Raw genomic sequence first — 15,529 nt, forward strand, 5'->3', positions numbered from 1 at the left:
TATTCTCTCGGGTACCATAAGGTTAACATGTAATACCCACTCAACTAAACCTCTATAAACAGTTGGTTTTCCACAATCACAGCCACTATTCCCACTTCAGTGGGCAGCAGCGTTCAGAGAAAAGCCAGATTTAGCTCCTGTTTAACAAACACCAGAAACCAAAAGAGCTAGGAAAGCTGTTTATGTCCGTGCCCACCAGGACCCCTTGTCTGCATAACTGTACTGAATGAACTGGTAAGAATGGACGTCTCCGCAACAAAGCTTCAAGACCAAGAAAATACATTCCCCTTAGACTAGGCACCGTTCTACACCCAGTTTTTCAATTAAAGGTATTTTTGGCAAGACAGATTACTAAAAGGGGTGATTTCTTTTTATAGAGGTTCAATTTGTTTACAAGTGGAAAATAATTCTGTACTTTCATAGCATTTAGCACTCTATGTAGCATTTCGGGTAGATGGGAAGAACAATCATTTTTATGTACTCTTTATAGACATTATCTCATTTAAACTCTCAAAACTATTTTAGGGGTAAGAGGATCACCCCATTTTACAGACAGACATGAAAGGACAGGGGGGGTTGAACAATCTGCCCAAGGCCCCATCGCAAGTAACTGGCAGAGGAGACAGGAAGCATCATTTTGCTCCAGGCACAGCGACGGCCAAAGATGTGCAAACATCTTACAAAGATTGTATGTAGCACCTATGAATTCTCATGCAAAGGAACACCATTTTGGAGAAGATAATTTCCCAGTCCTGGTGAGGATCTGACCTAAACTCCCCAACGAACAGCTCACAGCAGACTGCACAGTTCAGAGATCATCAAGTACCAGCGTTAGGGGGAGGGCCAAGAATAGAACACAGGTCTGCTGACCCTCCATCCATGCCCAATCAGGCGTGTCTTCTGGATGCTTACACCCTTCTGAAGTTTCAAGTCAGTTGAGAATAGCAAAGAAATGAGTTAATAATTCTGGTAAATAGAAGAGAATGCGGAATGTACCTAAGGATTTGCTATAAAAAGAGACATGAGCATATGAAGACTTCCACCAAAGAAGTGTTCAACCAAGAACGCTGGTGCCTGTATATTTCCCCATCTTCTGCAGCAAAGGTGAAAAATAGCCTTTGCCCTCTCTTCCCTATGAGTTGTGAATGATTAGCTTGCCTTTGTTGATAACTAAGGAAAATATAACAGGAATGACTCTCCCCGCTGATTAGAAGACTTCCGGATTTACCCTACTACCAAACTCCTCCGAGTCCATGCAAAAGACACCAGGACACTAGGAATAGTTAGCGATGTCGGCCATAATAAATCTCCCAGTGTTGCAAACAACTCTCCCATTAGCTCTGATGGTCCTGCCCTGATGAAGAGGTTGGAAACAGGAAAACTGCTGGGTACCAGAGGAAAAGTGAGGAAAGGAGCCAGGTGACTGGGAAACTGAGATGGCAGAGAAGTGATCGGGAAGGGTCTCAGGAAAGAGGTGTCTGGAATAGAGCAGAGAACCAGCTCAAAAGGTTGGTTGGTATACTGCGAACTTCACTGTGGAAGAGAAAAGGCTACTTACTGGGTTTGACATCACCAGGGAGAATAAGGGATAACCAAGAACAAGAAGGAAAACAGATTCAAAGACCCTTACCTGGGTTAAAGGTTACTCAGATCCGTTTTCACTGGGGAGATAAAACTCTAGATAAAACTGGCATTTCCAAATATCAGCCGCTAGAATTTAAATTTAACGCTTAATTTTGCTATTATAAATTTAGTTTTTAAAACAGAAAGATAAAATAATTATTGAGTAATATACCAAATTCTTTAGTTTGCAACTTTTAGCAGAGCACAGGGATAGCCAAAATCTGAGTTGAGAGGTTATGATCTGATCCATCACATCAGGTCATATCTACTCATTGATTTCTCTCATTTTCACTCAAATTTCGCCAAATCAAAATTCCTACACTTGGGTAAAGGCATTTTGGTTTTTAAAAGTATATATCAAATTTCAAATAACTGAAATCCTCAGAAAATTTAAAAGTATTTCTTTCGCTGTTCTACATTACGTAAATATCCCTTTCCTATCTATTCTGGAAAGAGCAAAAAACAAGTTGGCTTTATCGACTGATTACATATTATATTTCAATGTCCGTAAAAATTTTCACTTTTTTAACATTCTCAAAATGACCCATCTCACAGCATATTCAGATGTATAATAAATATTAAAAGTGTAATCTAATTATGATTGATTGATGCAAACCACCGATTTATAGGAGGCTATACTTGAAATCTCAGAACCTGTCTTTCTTATTATGAGTTACCGCTGTGAAGGTACTATACAGAAAAAGTGCCCATATTTGCTTTAACAGCTCATCAACATACAAACCAGAATAAAAGAATCAAAACCGAGTAACAGGAAATCAATAAATACCCAATTAGAAAAAACAACAGAACCACCCACCTACTTTTAGAATGAATATTCTTCACCCACCTCCCCCTTCCTACGCCCCCCTTTCACTCCTGGATAGAACGGCTAAATATTCTCCCCCACCCCAGTCCTGAAGAGCACCGCTGGCTGGTCTGGCCAGTGGACGCTGCTTCAGCCATGGACCCTGGGAAGTGGCCAGAGGAGGACTCTCCCACCCTCCTCCAATAGCACCTGTAGGACACAACTGATACACGAAACTGAATCCCTTGCTAATATTCTCTTCATATAATTTCACTCTGAAGTTTCTTCAGCAAACCCTCCTATCCCAAGTTTAGTAAGAGTACTCAACAGATTCGATGCTCAACTTTGTGAAATATCAAAGGAATTTTTAAAAAATCTCAGGTAGGCAATCTATAAGAACCCTTGTGTACCCATCAAATGAAAAGTACAATCTTTTAAGGCTGGAAAATTAAAGAGTTAAAACTAATCTTCAAAACACAGCGACATTAAATATAGAAAAAGTCCCAACAGAATTCAAACTATATGAGTTACAAGCCATATCAACCAAATCCGAACTAGTGATAAATGACATTTCCTATTTCAGCCACTGTATTTAAAATTAGATGTTAACTCCCCGACAACCCACACTCTCCCCACAACTTCTCTTCTGTTGCCAAAGACCTTTTTGTTCTTACAACAGAAGTTCACTTTCTTGAGGGGGTGGGTAAACATAATCTGTCACTTTACTATCTAGAATCATGAGCTCAAATGAAAAGCGAAGGAAGTGAAATGAACAGGCTCCTAGAGGCCGGGGCGAGTCTGAGCACAGGACAGGGTTAAAGGAAACCATTTCATAAGATCAAGTGCGGAGAAGCAGCAGGAGCAAAGAGGAAAAAACTCAAGTTACATAAAGTCCGATTGTACTCACTGTTTCCTTATTGGGAAGTAGCTCCTTTCTAATTCTGAAGAAGTTCTTGCCGTACTGCCGGAGCCCCTTAACGAAGCGTTTCTGGGATAAAAAGAAACAACAAATGGGATGTAAAAAACGAAAACAAAACAGGATGTCAGCAAAGCAAAGATATCTGCAATCAGCAGAACCACAAAAAAGTCTTAAGCAGGGAATGGTGACTGGGCTGGCGGTATTTCAGCAGCAGATCTGGGCCCCAGGGCCAGGTCAGCCCCCCAGACAGCCTTCATCAGAACCCCAACCCCACACCCCACACAGGTTTAGGGAAGGGCCATCCTGTGTCTGAGGCTGAGAAGCAATCTGTGCCACCAGTCTGCGCACTGGTCCACGAAGGTATAAACAAATATGCTGCTCCGCGCGCGTTTCAGTAAAACAGCACAACTGCTTTCCACCTGAGAACGAGGCTTCCAGCAGAAGGGAGGAACAGAGCCAACGCTGGAGACTTTTCTCCAGAAGGGCACCATAGAGGGTTAAAAGGCCCTGTCGTTCATCTGAGGAATTCGCCGGGAAGGCAGCGACACTGCGGAAGCCCACTGGGGGCCCGCACCCCAGGGGCCTGCCCCCGCCATCTCTGCCACTAAAAGCCACTCCAAGGCACCAAATAAAGAACCACCAGCACCCCTTCCTTCTTCCCGATGCCCCCCTCACTGCCCCCCTCCCCATTTCCTTAGCAATCTGGAGACTTTCACTTTGTCCCATTCCTCCTGGGCAGTCCCTTCCCGCCCCAGTGGGGGCAGCTCCCGCTCCCCCGGCCCCCCTACCTCGGGGCTCGGGGCTTGAAGCCTAGTCTCGCGCGGGCGACCCCTGAGGCACCTCCTGGCCGGGTCGGCGCGGGCGGCCCGGCAGCCACAGGTACGCCGGACCAGCGCCGAGCGCACTCAGTGTTCAGGGTTGGGGCGACGAGAGGCCGCGCCTGTCACTGGGCTCCAGACGGGCTCCGGCTCCACAAAGCGCAGGGTGGAGGCGGCCGGGGTGCTCGGCGTATGACCGCGGCGGGGCCGCGCGGGCGCAGGATGCGGGAGGCGCGGGGCTGGGGCCACCGCTGCCACCGGGGGAGGAGGCTGGAGCGCGGGGCTCTGAGCCCGGCGCGGCCGCGGGCGGCTGCAAAAGACGGCCTGGATCGCCGCGCTGCCCGCCGGCCCCGCACTCCGGCCCCCACCCGGGGCTCTGCCGGGCTCACGCGGGAGCCTCACGAGACCGGGCGCTGGTATGTCGGTTCCCTCCTTCCGAACAGGAGTCAATCCCGGCAGCAAAGCACAGAAACTTCCCACCGCAGCGAGAGTAAGCAGAGGGGGCCCGCGGGGCTGGGGCCGGGCGGGCACTAGGGGCCCTTCCCAGGCCGCTCCGTCTCCAGTGCACCCTCCCTCCCGGCGGGCAGTCACTAGCGCTACGGCCGCGCATCCACCACCCCCCGGCTGCGAAATGGGGGGCTGGCCCCAACGACCCCCGCGGTTCCTTCCGGCCCGAGATTGTGGGCGGCCGCTCCCGCACGGCCCAGGCATTAGCCTGCACCTCACAGGGCGCCGTTTCACAACTAAATCACCGCGGAAGCTTCCCAGCCAATAAATCACCTGCCCACCCGGAGCAGAGTCCCTCCCACTACCCGCGTTTGAGACCAGCCGGGCAAATTCAGGGATGAGCCAGGCTTGGCCTGCAAGACAGATCTGCAGCCTCCTACTCCATTCCTAGAGGCCCCGCAATTTCAGTTTTCATCCCTTTCTAAGATATGACTCATCACTGTCAGTTTTCAATATGATTTGTATAGTTCAAAGGAGATGTCTGCTAGGGCGCGGAAAAGAAGCAAGCTCCCCTCCAGTCCGAAGAAGAGTGACCTCTGTTACTCGACAAAAGTATCGTCCTTATGATCTACACGCATCCGGGGCTACGTGTAAGACATCTCCACCAGTGAAATGGAGGAATGAGGCTGCCCTGCCCTCAAGGAGCTCCAAGACAGACAGGTAAACAGATCAATCTCTGGGCCCTTCAGAAAAGCATCAGAGGAACAAAGGGCGGTAGGTGGGGCTAAGAGGAGGAAGCAACTTGCACTGCTGGTATCTTAGAGGAAGTGACAAGGAAGAGCAGGAGCCCGCCAGGTGGGCTCCAGCAGGGCTTCCAGCAGAAGAGTCTGCCAGGAAGGGCATACGGAACATTCTGGGAACTGCAAAGGGGACAGGGTGTGCAGAAAGGAGTGCCAGCAGATAAGACTGAAGTGGCAGGAGAGGATCGGGTTGCAGAGCGCCTTTTGGGCCAATGTGGTCCTAACTGTAGACCCAAGAGAAGTTTAGGCAAGAGCGGTCCATGAGAAGATTGGCTAAGGACTGCTCCAGTGGCAGCGTGGCTGTGCCAAGGTATGGATTAGGGACGGCCTGGCTGCAATACAGAGACCAGTTAAAGAAGCTGGTGAGATAACACAGGTGTGAGAGGAAAGGGGGCCTAAGCCCAACCTCAGCCATCATAACGAATGCTTCACCAGCTACTCTTTAAGTATTTACTGAGCACCCAGCACCGGGAGTAATTTCAAAGTAGCCATGCACTTTTATTAAAACTGTGGTTCATTTTCAGCAGGTAAGATAAATGTGTGTGACGTCATTACAGAACCGAGACTTAATTCAGCCAAGCCTGAAGTACTGGAGTGCAGCAAGGGAGCTGGGCAGACGGCACCTGGCAGAGCTGGAGGGGGGTCGGAAGGCCCTCCATGAAAGACACAGCTAGAGGGGAAGTGGGTCACAGGAGAATAGAGTCTGCGAAGTTGAGGTGAGTCAGATGGTGGAATGCCAGGACCAGGCCATCTGAACGTGGGCCTGATGCCAGAGGACACACAACAGGTTCAGTGAGAGAGACCAACATGGTGGAGGTGGCAACTGAGACGGGCTGACTCTGGAACGTCAGGGTAATGTGGGGGCAGCTGGGGAAATGAGTTCAGATCCCGAGTCTTCTGCTTGTTAGGACACATTCTCTGGCATCATCCATTCAACTGACAGTTATTAAGTACCTACTCTATGCCAGGAGCCTCACGTGTATGAATTCAAAATCCTCAAAACCCACAAATAAGTACTATTGTCATCTCCCTTTTGCAGACGAGGAAGCTGAGGCACCGGTGGCTCAGTAAGCAGACCAAGGTCACCCAACTCCTCAGAAGCAAAGACAGAATTCCAGCCCAGGCTCCAGAATCCATGCCCTGCACGGCCACACTCTATACAGTGGACAGGAGTCTCCAGCTGAACGATTTCCAGTCCTGGTACCATCATCTGTTGGCCCCAAGGTCAAATCACCAAGTCCTCAGTGTCCTTCCGAAGTACCCTCCTTCCTTGACCCTTCCAGTGCTGGTCCCAGGCCACGCCCTCACCCCTCTCCTGCTAGCTAGCCTCTGAAGCACCTCCCCCACCCAGCCATTTACAAGCCTCTGCAAGGAATTTTTCAAAGCCAGAGATTTCATCATGAGTTCCATACCATCCTGCTCTCAGCCCCTACCTACGAATGGCTCTCGGACCTATTCAGGCTGGTGTTTACATCCCTCAGCCCTGAATTCCAGGCCCTCTAGGACCCTGTCCTGTCTGTCTTGCCAACCAGATGCCCAGGAATGCCACTGGCCCATGCTGCAACTGTGTGGACACCAGACTCGGGTGTCTCTTCTACTACTCTCTACAGCCTACCCAAAATGCGTCCAGTTTACATCAAACCCAAGTTCAAAATAAGATACGTCCCTCCCACTCCCAAATGAGATTTCCCTGACCATTCTCTCCCATTCATTTGGCGTTTATGAGTGTAAGTAAGGCCTCATGTTCTGATATGAGTCTGATAAGAGTCTATATTCTCTGAAAAGACAAGACTTGTATCTCATACCACTTTGCCTCCCTACAGAATTAGGCAGTTGGAGCTCCCAAGTTTGATATATAAGTGAAACCAACCATGAGATGACAAGGGCCTGGGCTAGGGCGGTCACAGTGGAAATAGCCTGTGAAAAGTCAAAGGGTCCATTTTGAACTCTGATAACAGAGTTGACTTTCTTGGCTCCATGACAGCAAACGCTCCTGATTTTCCTACCACCTGGCTTAATTCTCTATCTATTCAACTTCTAACTGTTGGAGTCTTCCCAACGCTTTGTTCTAGGCTTTCTGTTCTCCAAACTCCCTCCCAATCTATCTCCCACTGCACCCTTGGCTCTAAGTATCATCCAAGATTCTCATTTCTAAGGCTAAATCTATGGCCCAAGCCCATGGGAACACTCACTCGAATGTCTCATAGACATTTCAAACTAACTGCTTCCAGAAATATGAATTGGACATCTGGTGGTGAACACAGACCACTTCTGGCAATGTATTTCACTGACTATATGCTATCAAGCGCAAAGCACCATTGGCTCTACTTTTTAAAAAAAGGAAGTAAAAGCTTCATGTGGCCTGTACTGTTACTTCTCTATGGAAAGCCACAAGGCCTCAAAACTGGTAAAACATCTGCTTCTCAGAGACCAGCCTTTACCTTGTGGTTTACCAGAAATGGAGTAGCCTTTAAAACTGAAAAAAGTCAACCCACTCAGAGCACTCGATGATTAGAATAGGTCAATATGTTGAACAGGTTTCTGACGCTGTAGTCTCCTTTCTCTGTTAATTCGTCTCTTCAAATGAAGACCATGAAGTTTTTAAGACTTTAATAATTAACACTATCAACTTAAAAATGGACTGGTATAGGCATACCTCAGAGACATTGTGGATTTGGTTCCAGGCCACTGCAATAAAGCGAGTATTGTAATAAGCAAGTCGTAATCTTTTTGCTGTTGGAGGGTCTTGCCTTCGATTTGTAAAAAAATGCAACAAAGCGAAGCACAAGAAAATGAGGTGTGCCTGTCCTGTAAGCTTCTAAATGACAGTTCATAGACACGGTCTGTTTCTTCAGCCTCCTAGTAGTGGAGCTGAAATCCAGCATTCCCAGTGCTGAAATTCAAGGCCTCATGAATTACTTCTATGTCCCTTAGCTCCGCTGTCCTTGACGGTGTCCAGATACTAGGAGGCTAGGATGCCCAGGGTGAAGGAGAAAACAGACTGTGTTCCCTTAAAAGGCGGTAGGTACCTTGGGCTGGGTCACTGCTCCTAGTGCTAAGTAAGCAGCCCTGCTTTTTCACGCTCCACAGACCTGCAGCCGGCTGCTCTCAGGTGTACGAGCTGAGGGTCTTGGGGGTGTTGGCACCTGTTTCTCTGGCGCTGTTTTCAGTCAACCTCACCATGTGTTCCTTGGGGGCACAAAACAAGTCCTGTTCTATTTCTGAATCCCCGCAGCCAGATGAGATCCAAATATAAATATAAATTTATTTATGGCGAGGAGATTGTGCTTTGCTTTGTCTTACAAACTTAGTTTGTGGTTGTGCTCCAGTTTTTATTCAGTGAACTCTATTTTGACACATAACATTGTGTAAATTTAAGGTGTACAACATGTTAATCTGATACATTTCTACATTGTAGTATGTTTGCCTTGTGATCATTAGAACCTGTTACATGGTTATGCTCCAGATTTTAGACAAATTGCTGTAGTTTTCCACTATTGAGCTAAAACTTCATTTCATCGTCAGGAGTTAACCTACCTATAAGTTCCTAATACAGCATACTTCGCTCCTGGCTTTAAAAAAGTGAGTTCCTGTTAAACTGGGATTTAACAGACTCCAGAAAGCTCTCTTCCTCATTTTTGGTAGAATGGACAGAATATTAGGTTCAAACTCTGAAGCCTTACGAGCTAGTCTGCTCCTGTGTCCCATAAAGGACATCTTGACATGGCTGTTTAGACACAGCCACTTTTGAAATGGGAGATACTGAATAGGAATGAACATAATTGGGTCAAAATGCAATAGCATTTTCTCTTATGACAAAGTAATGGGTTCAAAAGGTCCTTGTGCTGTTGCTGAGCTGGGCCCGCCCCATGTCAGAGCCTCCCGAGCCACGCTCTGCCCACGAGCAATGATGGCCTCAGCAGCTCCCCAGGTGCCAACCCTCTCCACCCTCAGGGTGGCAGGGCAGGTCGAGGGCAAGCAGCTTCATTGTTCCATGTCATGGCATGAGAACCGTAGACGATACCACCCTATACGACCCTACAGATGCTGGAGACTGAGTAGAGCTAGGACACGCACGCACTGATGACGTAAGGGCTGCATATGCGCTGACTCATGTAAGTATCACAACAGCCTTCCGAGGCAGGGACCACTCATATCCCCATTTTACAGACGGAAAAACTAACCATAGTCACCAAATGCTAGGACCAGAGTGGGAGGGTCAAGGTGACAAACGTAAACAATCGGGAGCCTCGGGATGGGGTGAAGCCTGAGAATGGAGTCAAGGACAGGGTGAGGGCCAGGGGTGTGAAGGGCGTCTGTTACCTGTGTGCATTTCAAGATTTTAAGTGTTTCCCCCAAATCTATATATGGACAAGTGAAGGCTAAATCCTTGTAACTTAATTTATCCTTGCCTCAATTTATTCCTCTTTTAAATTGCCTAAAAAATACCTGCCCTATCTCAAAAAACAACAACACATTTTGAATATAAAATCAGACAGCACACAGAAGAGTGCTGGGCTGGGAGTAAGTCCTTCCAAGCATGAGGTGTGCTATTCTCCCTCGTCTGCGCGTGAAGCCCCCAACAGGGCTCATCTCCAGTGCTGGACCTGACCTGAGCATGCAGCAGAGGAGGAAGGCAGGAAGAGGGCTGTACTACAGAAACGGCTGAAAGAGAACCCTGCATTAACCCCTGGCCGGGAGCTTTCCAAATTACCTCCCTCTGGTGAATTTTCACTCGTGCATCGCAGCAGAAACTCGCCAGGACTTCTGAACGACGACTTCCCTCAGTCCTCTTACACAACTGTTTGGAAAACACTGTAGGTATTAAAATGATTCCTACTGTGAAAATGGCTCCTGCTCTGCCCTGTTTTCTGCACAAAAATGTTATGTTAATAACTTACTGGTTCTCAGAGGACTGAAGAGCAGGCATGTCTCCAAGGAAGCAAACCACAGTGCCCCCCCCGCCCCCCCGCCCCGCCGCCACAGGGATATCAAAGTGTAAGCCCAGAGGCCAGGCAGAGAGTGAGAGGAGTCTGTCCACTGCTCTCCTGAAGGTGCAGAGTGGCAGAGAAACACAGAAGATGTGTCCCAACCGTGGGCCTCCGTTAATGAAGGGGTAAGGTGAAGAGAATACTGATGCCGAGCAGAACAACATGTGTATTACACCCAAACATCTGTATTGCACAGGCCTGCCTGTTCATCAGTGGCTCTTCCTGACCAACCACTAGACGAAAACCTATCGTGTTTCATCCATACAATCCTGTTTGTTATGGGTTCCCATCACCCCATATCTGAAACACATTTCCTGCTGGAGGTATATGTTGACACTGCTTTGAAAAGTATAATATCATTTGGTTTTTGGTTTTAATTATTTAACACATTAATTAAAGGGTGACCTAAGAAAAGCACTACTTTTTCATATAAATGGCACCAGAACCACTCCGTCTGGGAGGAGCCGTGCCAGTCAGCCATGTGGGCATCTCCAAGCTTTCGAGGACGTTGCTCCTGATTTCCGACTCCCTGCTGTACGTACACTTTGAGCTCATGAGCATTCTGCCAGAACTAGAGTAGTTACACTCGGATTTTCAACCGCGCAGGAGGGTGGCGCCCCTAACCCGTGCGTTGTTCAAGGGTCAACTCTAGTTAATAGTTTCATTAAACTAGCTATAGTTTTAAAAAAGCAAATAGGATGAACATTTAAAATACTAACCACATTTTTACTGAGGATTCTCATTTCTCGTCAGATCTGCCTTCCCCCTCGCTCAGACTGGCTCTCTCTATTCCATAGTGTGACATCTTCCCTAGTCTCAGGACGTCGCCACCTCATCAACACGGCCACTGACGGGCCCGAGACCACCCCCTCCTCAGGCTCCTCAATACACTCCAAGGCAGGGGTCACGGGGCCTATTCTACAGGTGAAGACACAGCTTTAGGCAAATTAAATACCCTGCCCCAATCTACAGCTAATCAGGAAGGGTGGAGAAGTAAATGAGATTTCGAAATAGGACTAATTACTTGAAAACTAGGTGCAGAAAACATTATTTTGTATCTACTCGTATCAGAGGAATTAAAGGGTATTTCTTTTGTAAAAAAACCTCAAAGGGAAATTTTACATATACACATAAAAACACTTGCTCTTTGAAGCAAAAGCGTGTGTCAGAGACTGTCTGCTGTACATCCACGTTAAAAATTTTCCACAAAACAACTTGGCTTAGAGCGCACGGCTCTGCCACTAAACTCATCCCTTGTATAGTCAGTGGCCCCCTCAGGGCTTCCACGTGCCGCTTGTAAGATGGGCGTTCAGGCCTTCCATCGTCAATACAGCCTCCACAGTGATTTCTGCAGTTCTCCAGCCCTGGGAGCTGCCTCTCCTACATGGAGACAAGAGGTGGCCAAACTCTTTCCAACAGGAGGCCCTATGAACGCATGGTATGTTTTGTCAACTGTCTTATCTGGGAATTCAGATTAGTCAAAGATATCTTTAATGTTAAACAAATCATAGTTTTAGCAAAAAAGACCTGTTTCTCTGCCTCATCCCAAAAGATTCAATGGTACTTAACACGTTGCGTACTGATCATGAGAATCTTCACGAGGGATTTAAACCCCGCCGTACATATTTTAAAGAAATAGAACAAAAAATCATCAGATTTGTTTGGAACCACAAAAGACCCCGAATAGCCAAAGCAATCTTAAGAAAAAATAACAATAATGGAGGTATCACACTCCCTGACTTTGGCTTGTACTACAGGGCTACAATAATCAAAACAGCATGGTATTGGCAGAAAAACAGGCACAGAAACCAATGGAATAGAATTGAGAACCCAGAAATAAAACCACATAAATATGGACAGATAATTTTTGACAAAGAAGCTAAAAACATACAATGGAGCAAAGACAGCCTCTTCAATAAATGGTGCTGGGAGAATTGGATAGCCACGTGCAAAAGAATGAAACTGGACTGCTATTTGTCACCATGTACCAAAGTTAATTCAAAATGGATCAAAGACTTAAGCATAAGACCTGACACAATAAACTGCATAGAAGAAAACATAGGTACTAAACTTAAGGACCTTGGGTTCAAAGAGCATTTTATGAACTTGACTCCAAAGGCAATGGAAGTAAAAGCTAAAATAAACGAATGGGACTATATGAAACTTAAAAGCTTCTGCACAGCAAAAGAAACCATTGACAAAATAAAGAGGCCACCAACTGAATGGGAGAAGATTTTTGCAAACAGTGCCTCCGATAAGGGGCTAGTATCCAGAATATACAAGGAACTCATGCAACTCAACAACAAAAAAACAAACAACCCAATTGAAAAATGGGCAGAGGACTTGAAGAGACATTTCTCCAAAGAGGACATACAAATGGCAAATAGACATATGAAAAAATGCTCAACATCACTAATCATCAGAGAAATGCAAATCAAAACCACAATGAGATATCACCTCACCCCAGTCAGAATGGCTATCATCAACAAGACAAATAGTAACAAATGTTGGAGAGGCTGTGGAGAAAAAGGAACCCTCATACACTGCTGGTGGGAATGCAGACTGGTGCAGCCGTTATGGAAGGCAGTGTGGAGGTTCCTCAAAAAATTACGAATAGAATTGCCATATGAGCCAGCAATCCCTCTCCTGGGTATCTACCCAAAAAATCTGAAAACATTTAGAGATAAAGACACGTGTGCTCCAATGTTCATTGCATCTTTGTTTACGGTGGCCAAGACATGGAAACAACCAAAATGTCCTTCGATAGATGAATGGATAAAGAAGTTGTGGTATATATACACAATGGAATACTATTCGGCGGTAAGAAAAGATGATATAGGAACATTTGTGACAACATGGATGGATCTTGAGAGAGTAATGCTGAGCGAAATAAGTCAGACAGAAAAAGCAGAGAACCATGTGATTTCACTGATATGTGGTATATAAACCAAAAACAACAAAAGAACAAGACAAACAAATCAGAAACAGAAACTCATAGACAGATAATAGTTTAGTGGTTGCCAGAGGGTAAGGGGGTGGGGGGTGGAGGGTGGGAGATGAGGGTAAGGGGGATCGAATATATGGTGATGGAAGGAGAACTGACTCTGGGTGGTGAACACACAATGGGATTTATAGATGATGTAATACAGAATTGTACACCTGAAATCTATGTAATCTTACTAACAATTGTCACCCCAATAAATTTAATAAAATAAAATTTAAAACAAAACAAAACAACAAAAAAACCCTGCCGTACGCAACGTGTTAAAACAGCAGCCCAAATCCAAGGCTGTGCATTTCTAAACCAAGTCCTATCTAGGGTCAAATACTGTAGCTGTTTAGCTGTCATGGAGGAGTAATACCAAAGCGTTCTCCTTCCTGCTTTCTTTCCTTTCTAATCTTCCAAAGGCCAAAGTGTATGAGAACTAAGGAAGGTAGGTCTGGTATGATGCTGCCCTGATTCTTCTACCTTCCTTAGCTCACGACTGTCGTGCTAACGGACAGCTCCTGGTTTCAATCAGTGTTTTACCCAACCTCCGCCTCTGTAAGATTAGCTATAGAACCACAGAGGCTTTTAGGCCCTGTAAGATTAGCTATCACACAAAGGGTGACTGAAGTGCCAGGGCCTAAGGTATTTGAGTTTGAGACCAGCAAGAAGAGTCCAGCAGTCCTACACCAGCCGACTCCTGCTGATGTGCCCCAGAAATGCCTACGAAAGCCAGGCAACTGTCAACAATCACTCCCTGCCACATCTGTAAAAGTAGAATCAGAGAATGTCAGAATTGGAAGGAAAACGTTAGAGCATCTTAGCTGGTCAAAACTCTTATTTTATAGACAAGGATCCTACATTATTTAAAACAAAATTAACACACACACACAAAAGCTTTCTATTTGTGACATTATGTTTCCATCCCATCCCACATGCTGCTCTTATCCCAGTGTGAAGTCACTTCTCCACTGAGAGAAAGATCTCTGTTCCCTGCCCTTGAGCTTGGGTGGACATTTGTAACTGTCTTGACTAACAGGACAGAAGTGACACTGGGGCACAAAAAGCCACACGGCTTGTGCGTGGCTGGGCCTCTCCAGACACGGAGCCCTGAGCACCACAGTGAGAAGTATGGCTACCCTAAGCCACCGTGCTGGGGAGGGCACACAGGATAGAGATGCCTCACAGGCGCCAGCTGTTCCAGCCCCCAGATGTTTGAGTCTTCCTAGCTCAGACTCATGAGTGAAGGAGCCTTCAAGATGACTCGAACCCCATCTACCATCCGACTGCAACCTCATGAAAGGACTGCCCCAAGTCACAGCTGCACAGCTGAGCCATTTCTAAATTCTCATCCCACAGAAACTGAGAGAGAGAGATAATACATAATCATTGTTGTTTTGAGGTAATTTTTATTGTTGGGGGTAATTCGTTATGTAGCCGTAGGAAACCAATATGCGATTCATTACAAAAACCACTAAAAACTATCACTACCAATGTCAGTCAACTATTAATTAAGCGAGTGAACAACCTTCCAATTAGACTTCCTCAATCTGCATGTCCTATCACTCTATAACCTTACTCTGCTTTAACACATAGGTCTTACTACCATATGGCATGACATGGTAGGATATATGTGATATAAATTCATGAGGAAATTTTCCCCTACTATAACAGCACCTGAAACAGCACTTGATACATATAGCAGGTGATCAACAATCACTGGTTGAATGAATGAATGAATGAATGAATGAATCTGGAGGTGAGCTAGTTTGGTCTTCCCAAAACACTCCTTGATTTCCCAGCCATTTGCCCTCCAGCTTGACTCAGCGTCTCTTGATATGTGTTCACTGTTGTTAAGTTTCTGACCCTCTAAGTACTACTTACAAAATTATTTAACACCAGCTTTTCTGTCCATTCAAACATACAAATCCCAGCAGAGAAACCACGGCCATCCCACCATCCCACTCCACGATGCCAGCTCAGCACCCAGAGCGAAGCCGATGATTAACTTTTTCAACATACCTGTGTGCTAACCCTCCCAGGTGATCTCAAATGTCAAATAAAATTACTCCATTTTTCATTCAATGACCACATGCTCAATAGGAATATGACCTCATGTTGGATGGTTTACATAGCAACT

At 46.2% G+C, this 15,529-nt stretch overlaps 1 protein-coding gene and 1 long non-coding RNA gene across 10 annotated transcripts in view; one reads left to right on the forward strand and one right to left on the reverse strand.

Annotated features, from left to right (window-relative positions):
- RERE (arginine-glutamic acid dipeptide repeats) overlaps nucleotides 1-15,529 on the reverse strand; it is a 389,341-nt gene that overhangs the window by 52,300 nt on the left and 321,512 nt on the right. For 7 of the 8 annotated variants that reach the window (XM_019746719.3, XM_088790100.1, XM_019746721.3 and 4 more), the window contains one exon: nucleotides 3,336-3,416. In XM_019746719.3, coding sequence (XP_019602278.2) covers nucleotides 3,336-3,416 — 81 coding nt within the window. Of the gene's footprint in view, nucleotides 1-3,335; nucleotides 3,417-4,135; nucleotides 5,141-15,529 lie in introns of those variants that run through there. The other variant, XM_074334104.2, reaches the window with a different exon arrangement.
- LOC141572054 (uncharacterized) lies at nucleotides 3,847-8,692 on the forward strand. Of its 2 annotated transcripts, none has more exons than XR_016018528.1 (3): nucleotides 3,847-4,226; nucleotides 5,140-5,332; nucleotides 6,452-8,692. It is a non-coding gene; the product is annotated as an uncharacterized LOC141572054 (long non-coding RNA). The 2 variants fall into 2 exon arrangements; XR_012497082.2 differs by lacking the exon at nucleotides 3,847-4,226 and adding an exon at nucleotides 4,516-4,655.

The sequence above is a fragment of the Rhinolophus sinicus genome, chromosome 14 (genome assembly GCF_057876585.1).
Source record: "Rhinolophus sinicus isolate RSI-liver-muscle chromosome 14, RSI-T2T, whole genome shotgun sequence".
NCBI classification, from domain to species: domain Eukaryota; kingdom Metazoa; phylum Chordata; class Mammalia; order Chiroptera; family Rhinolophidae; genus Rhinolophus; species Rhinolophus sinicus.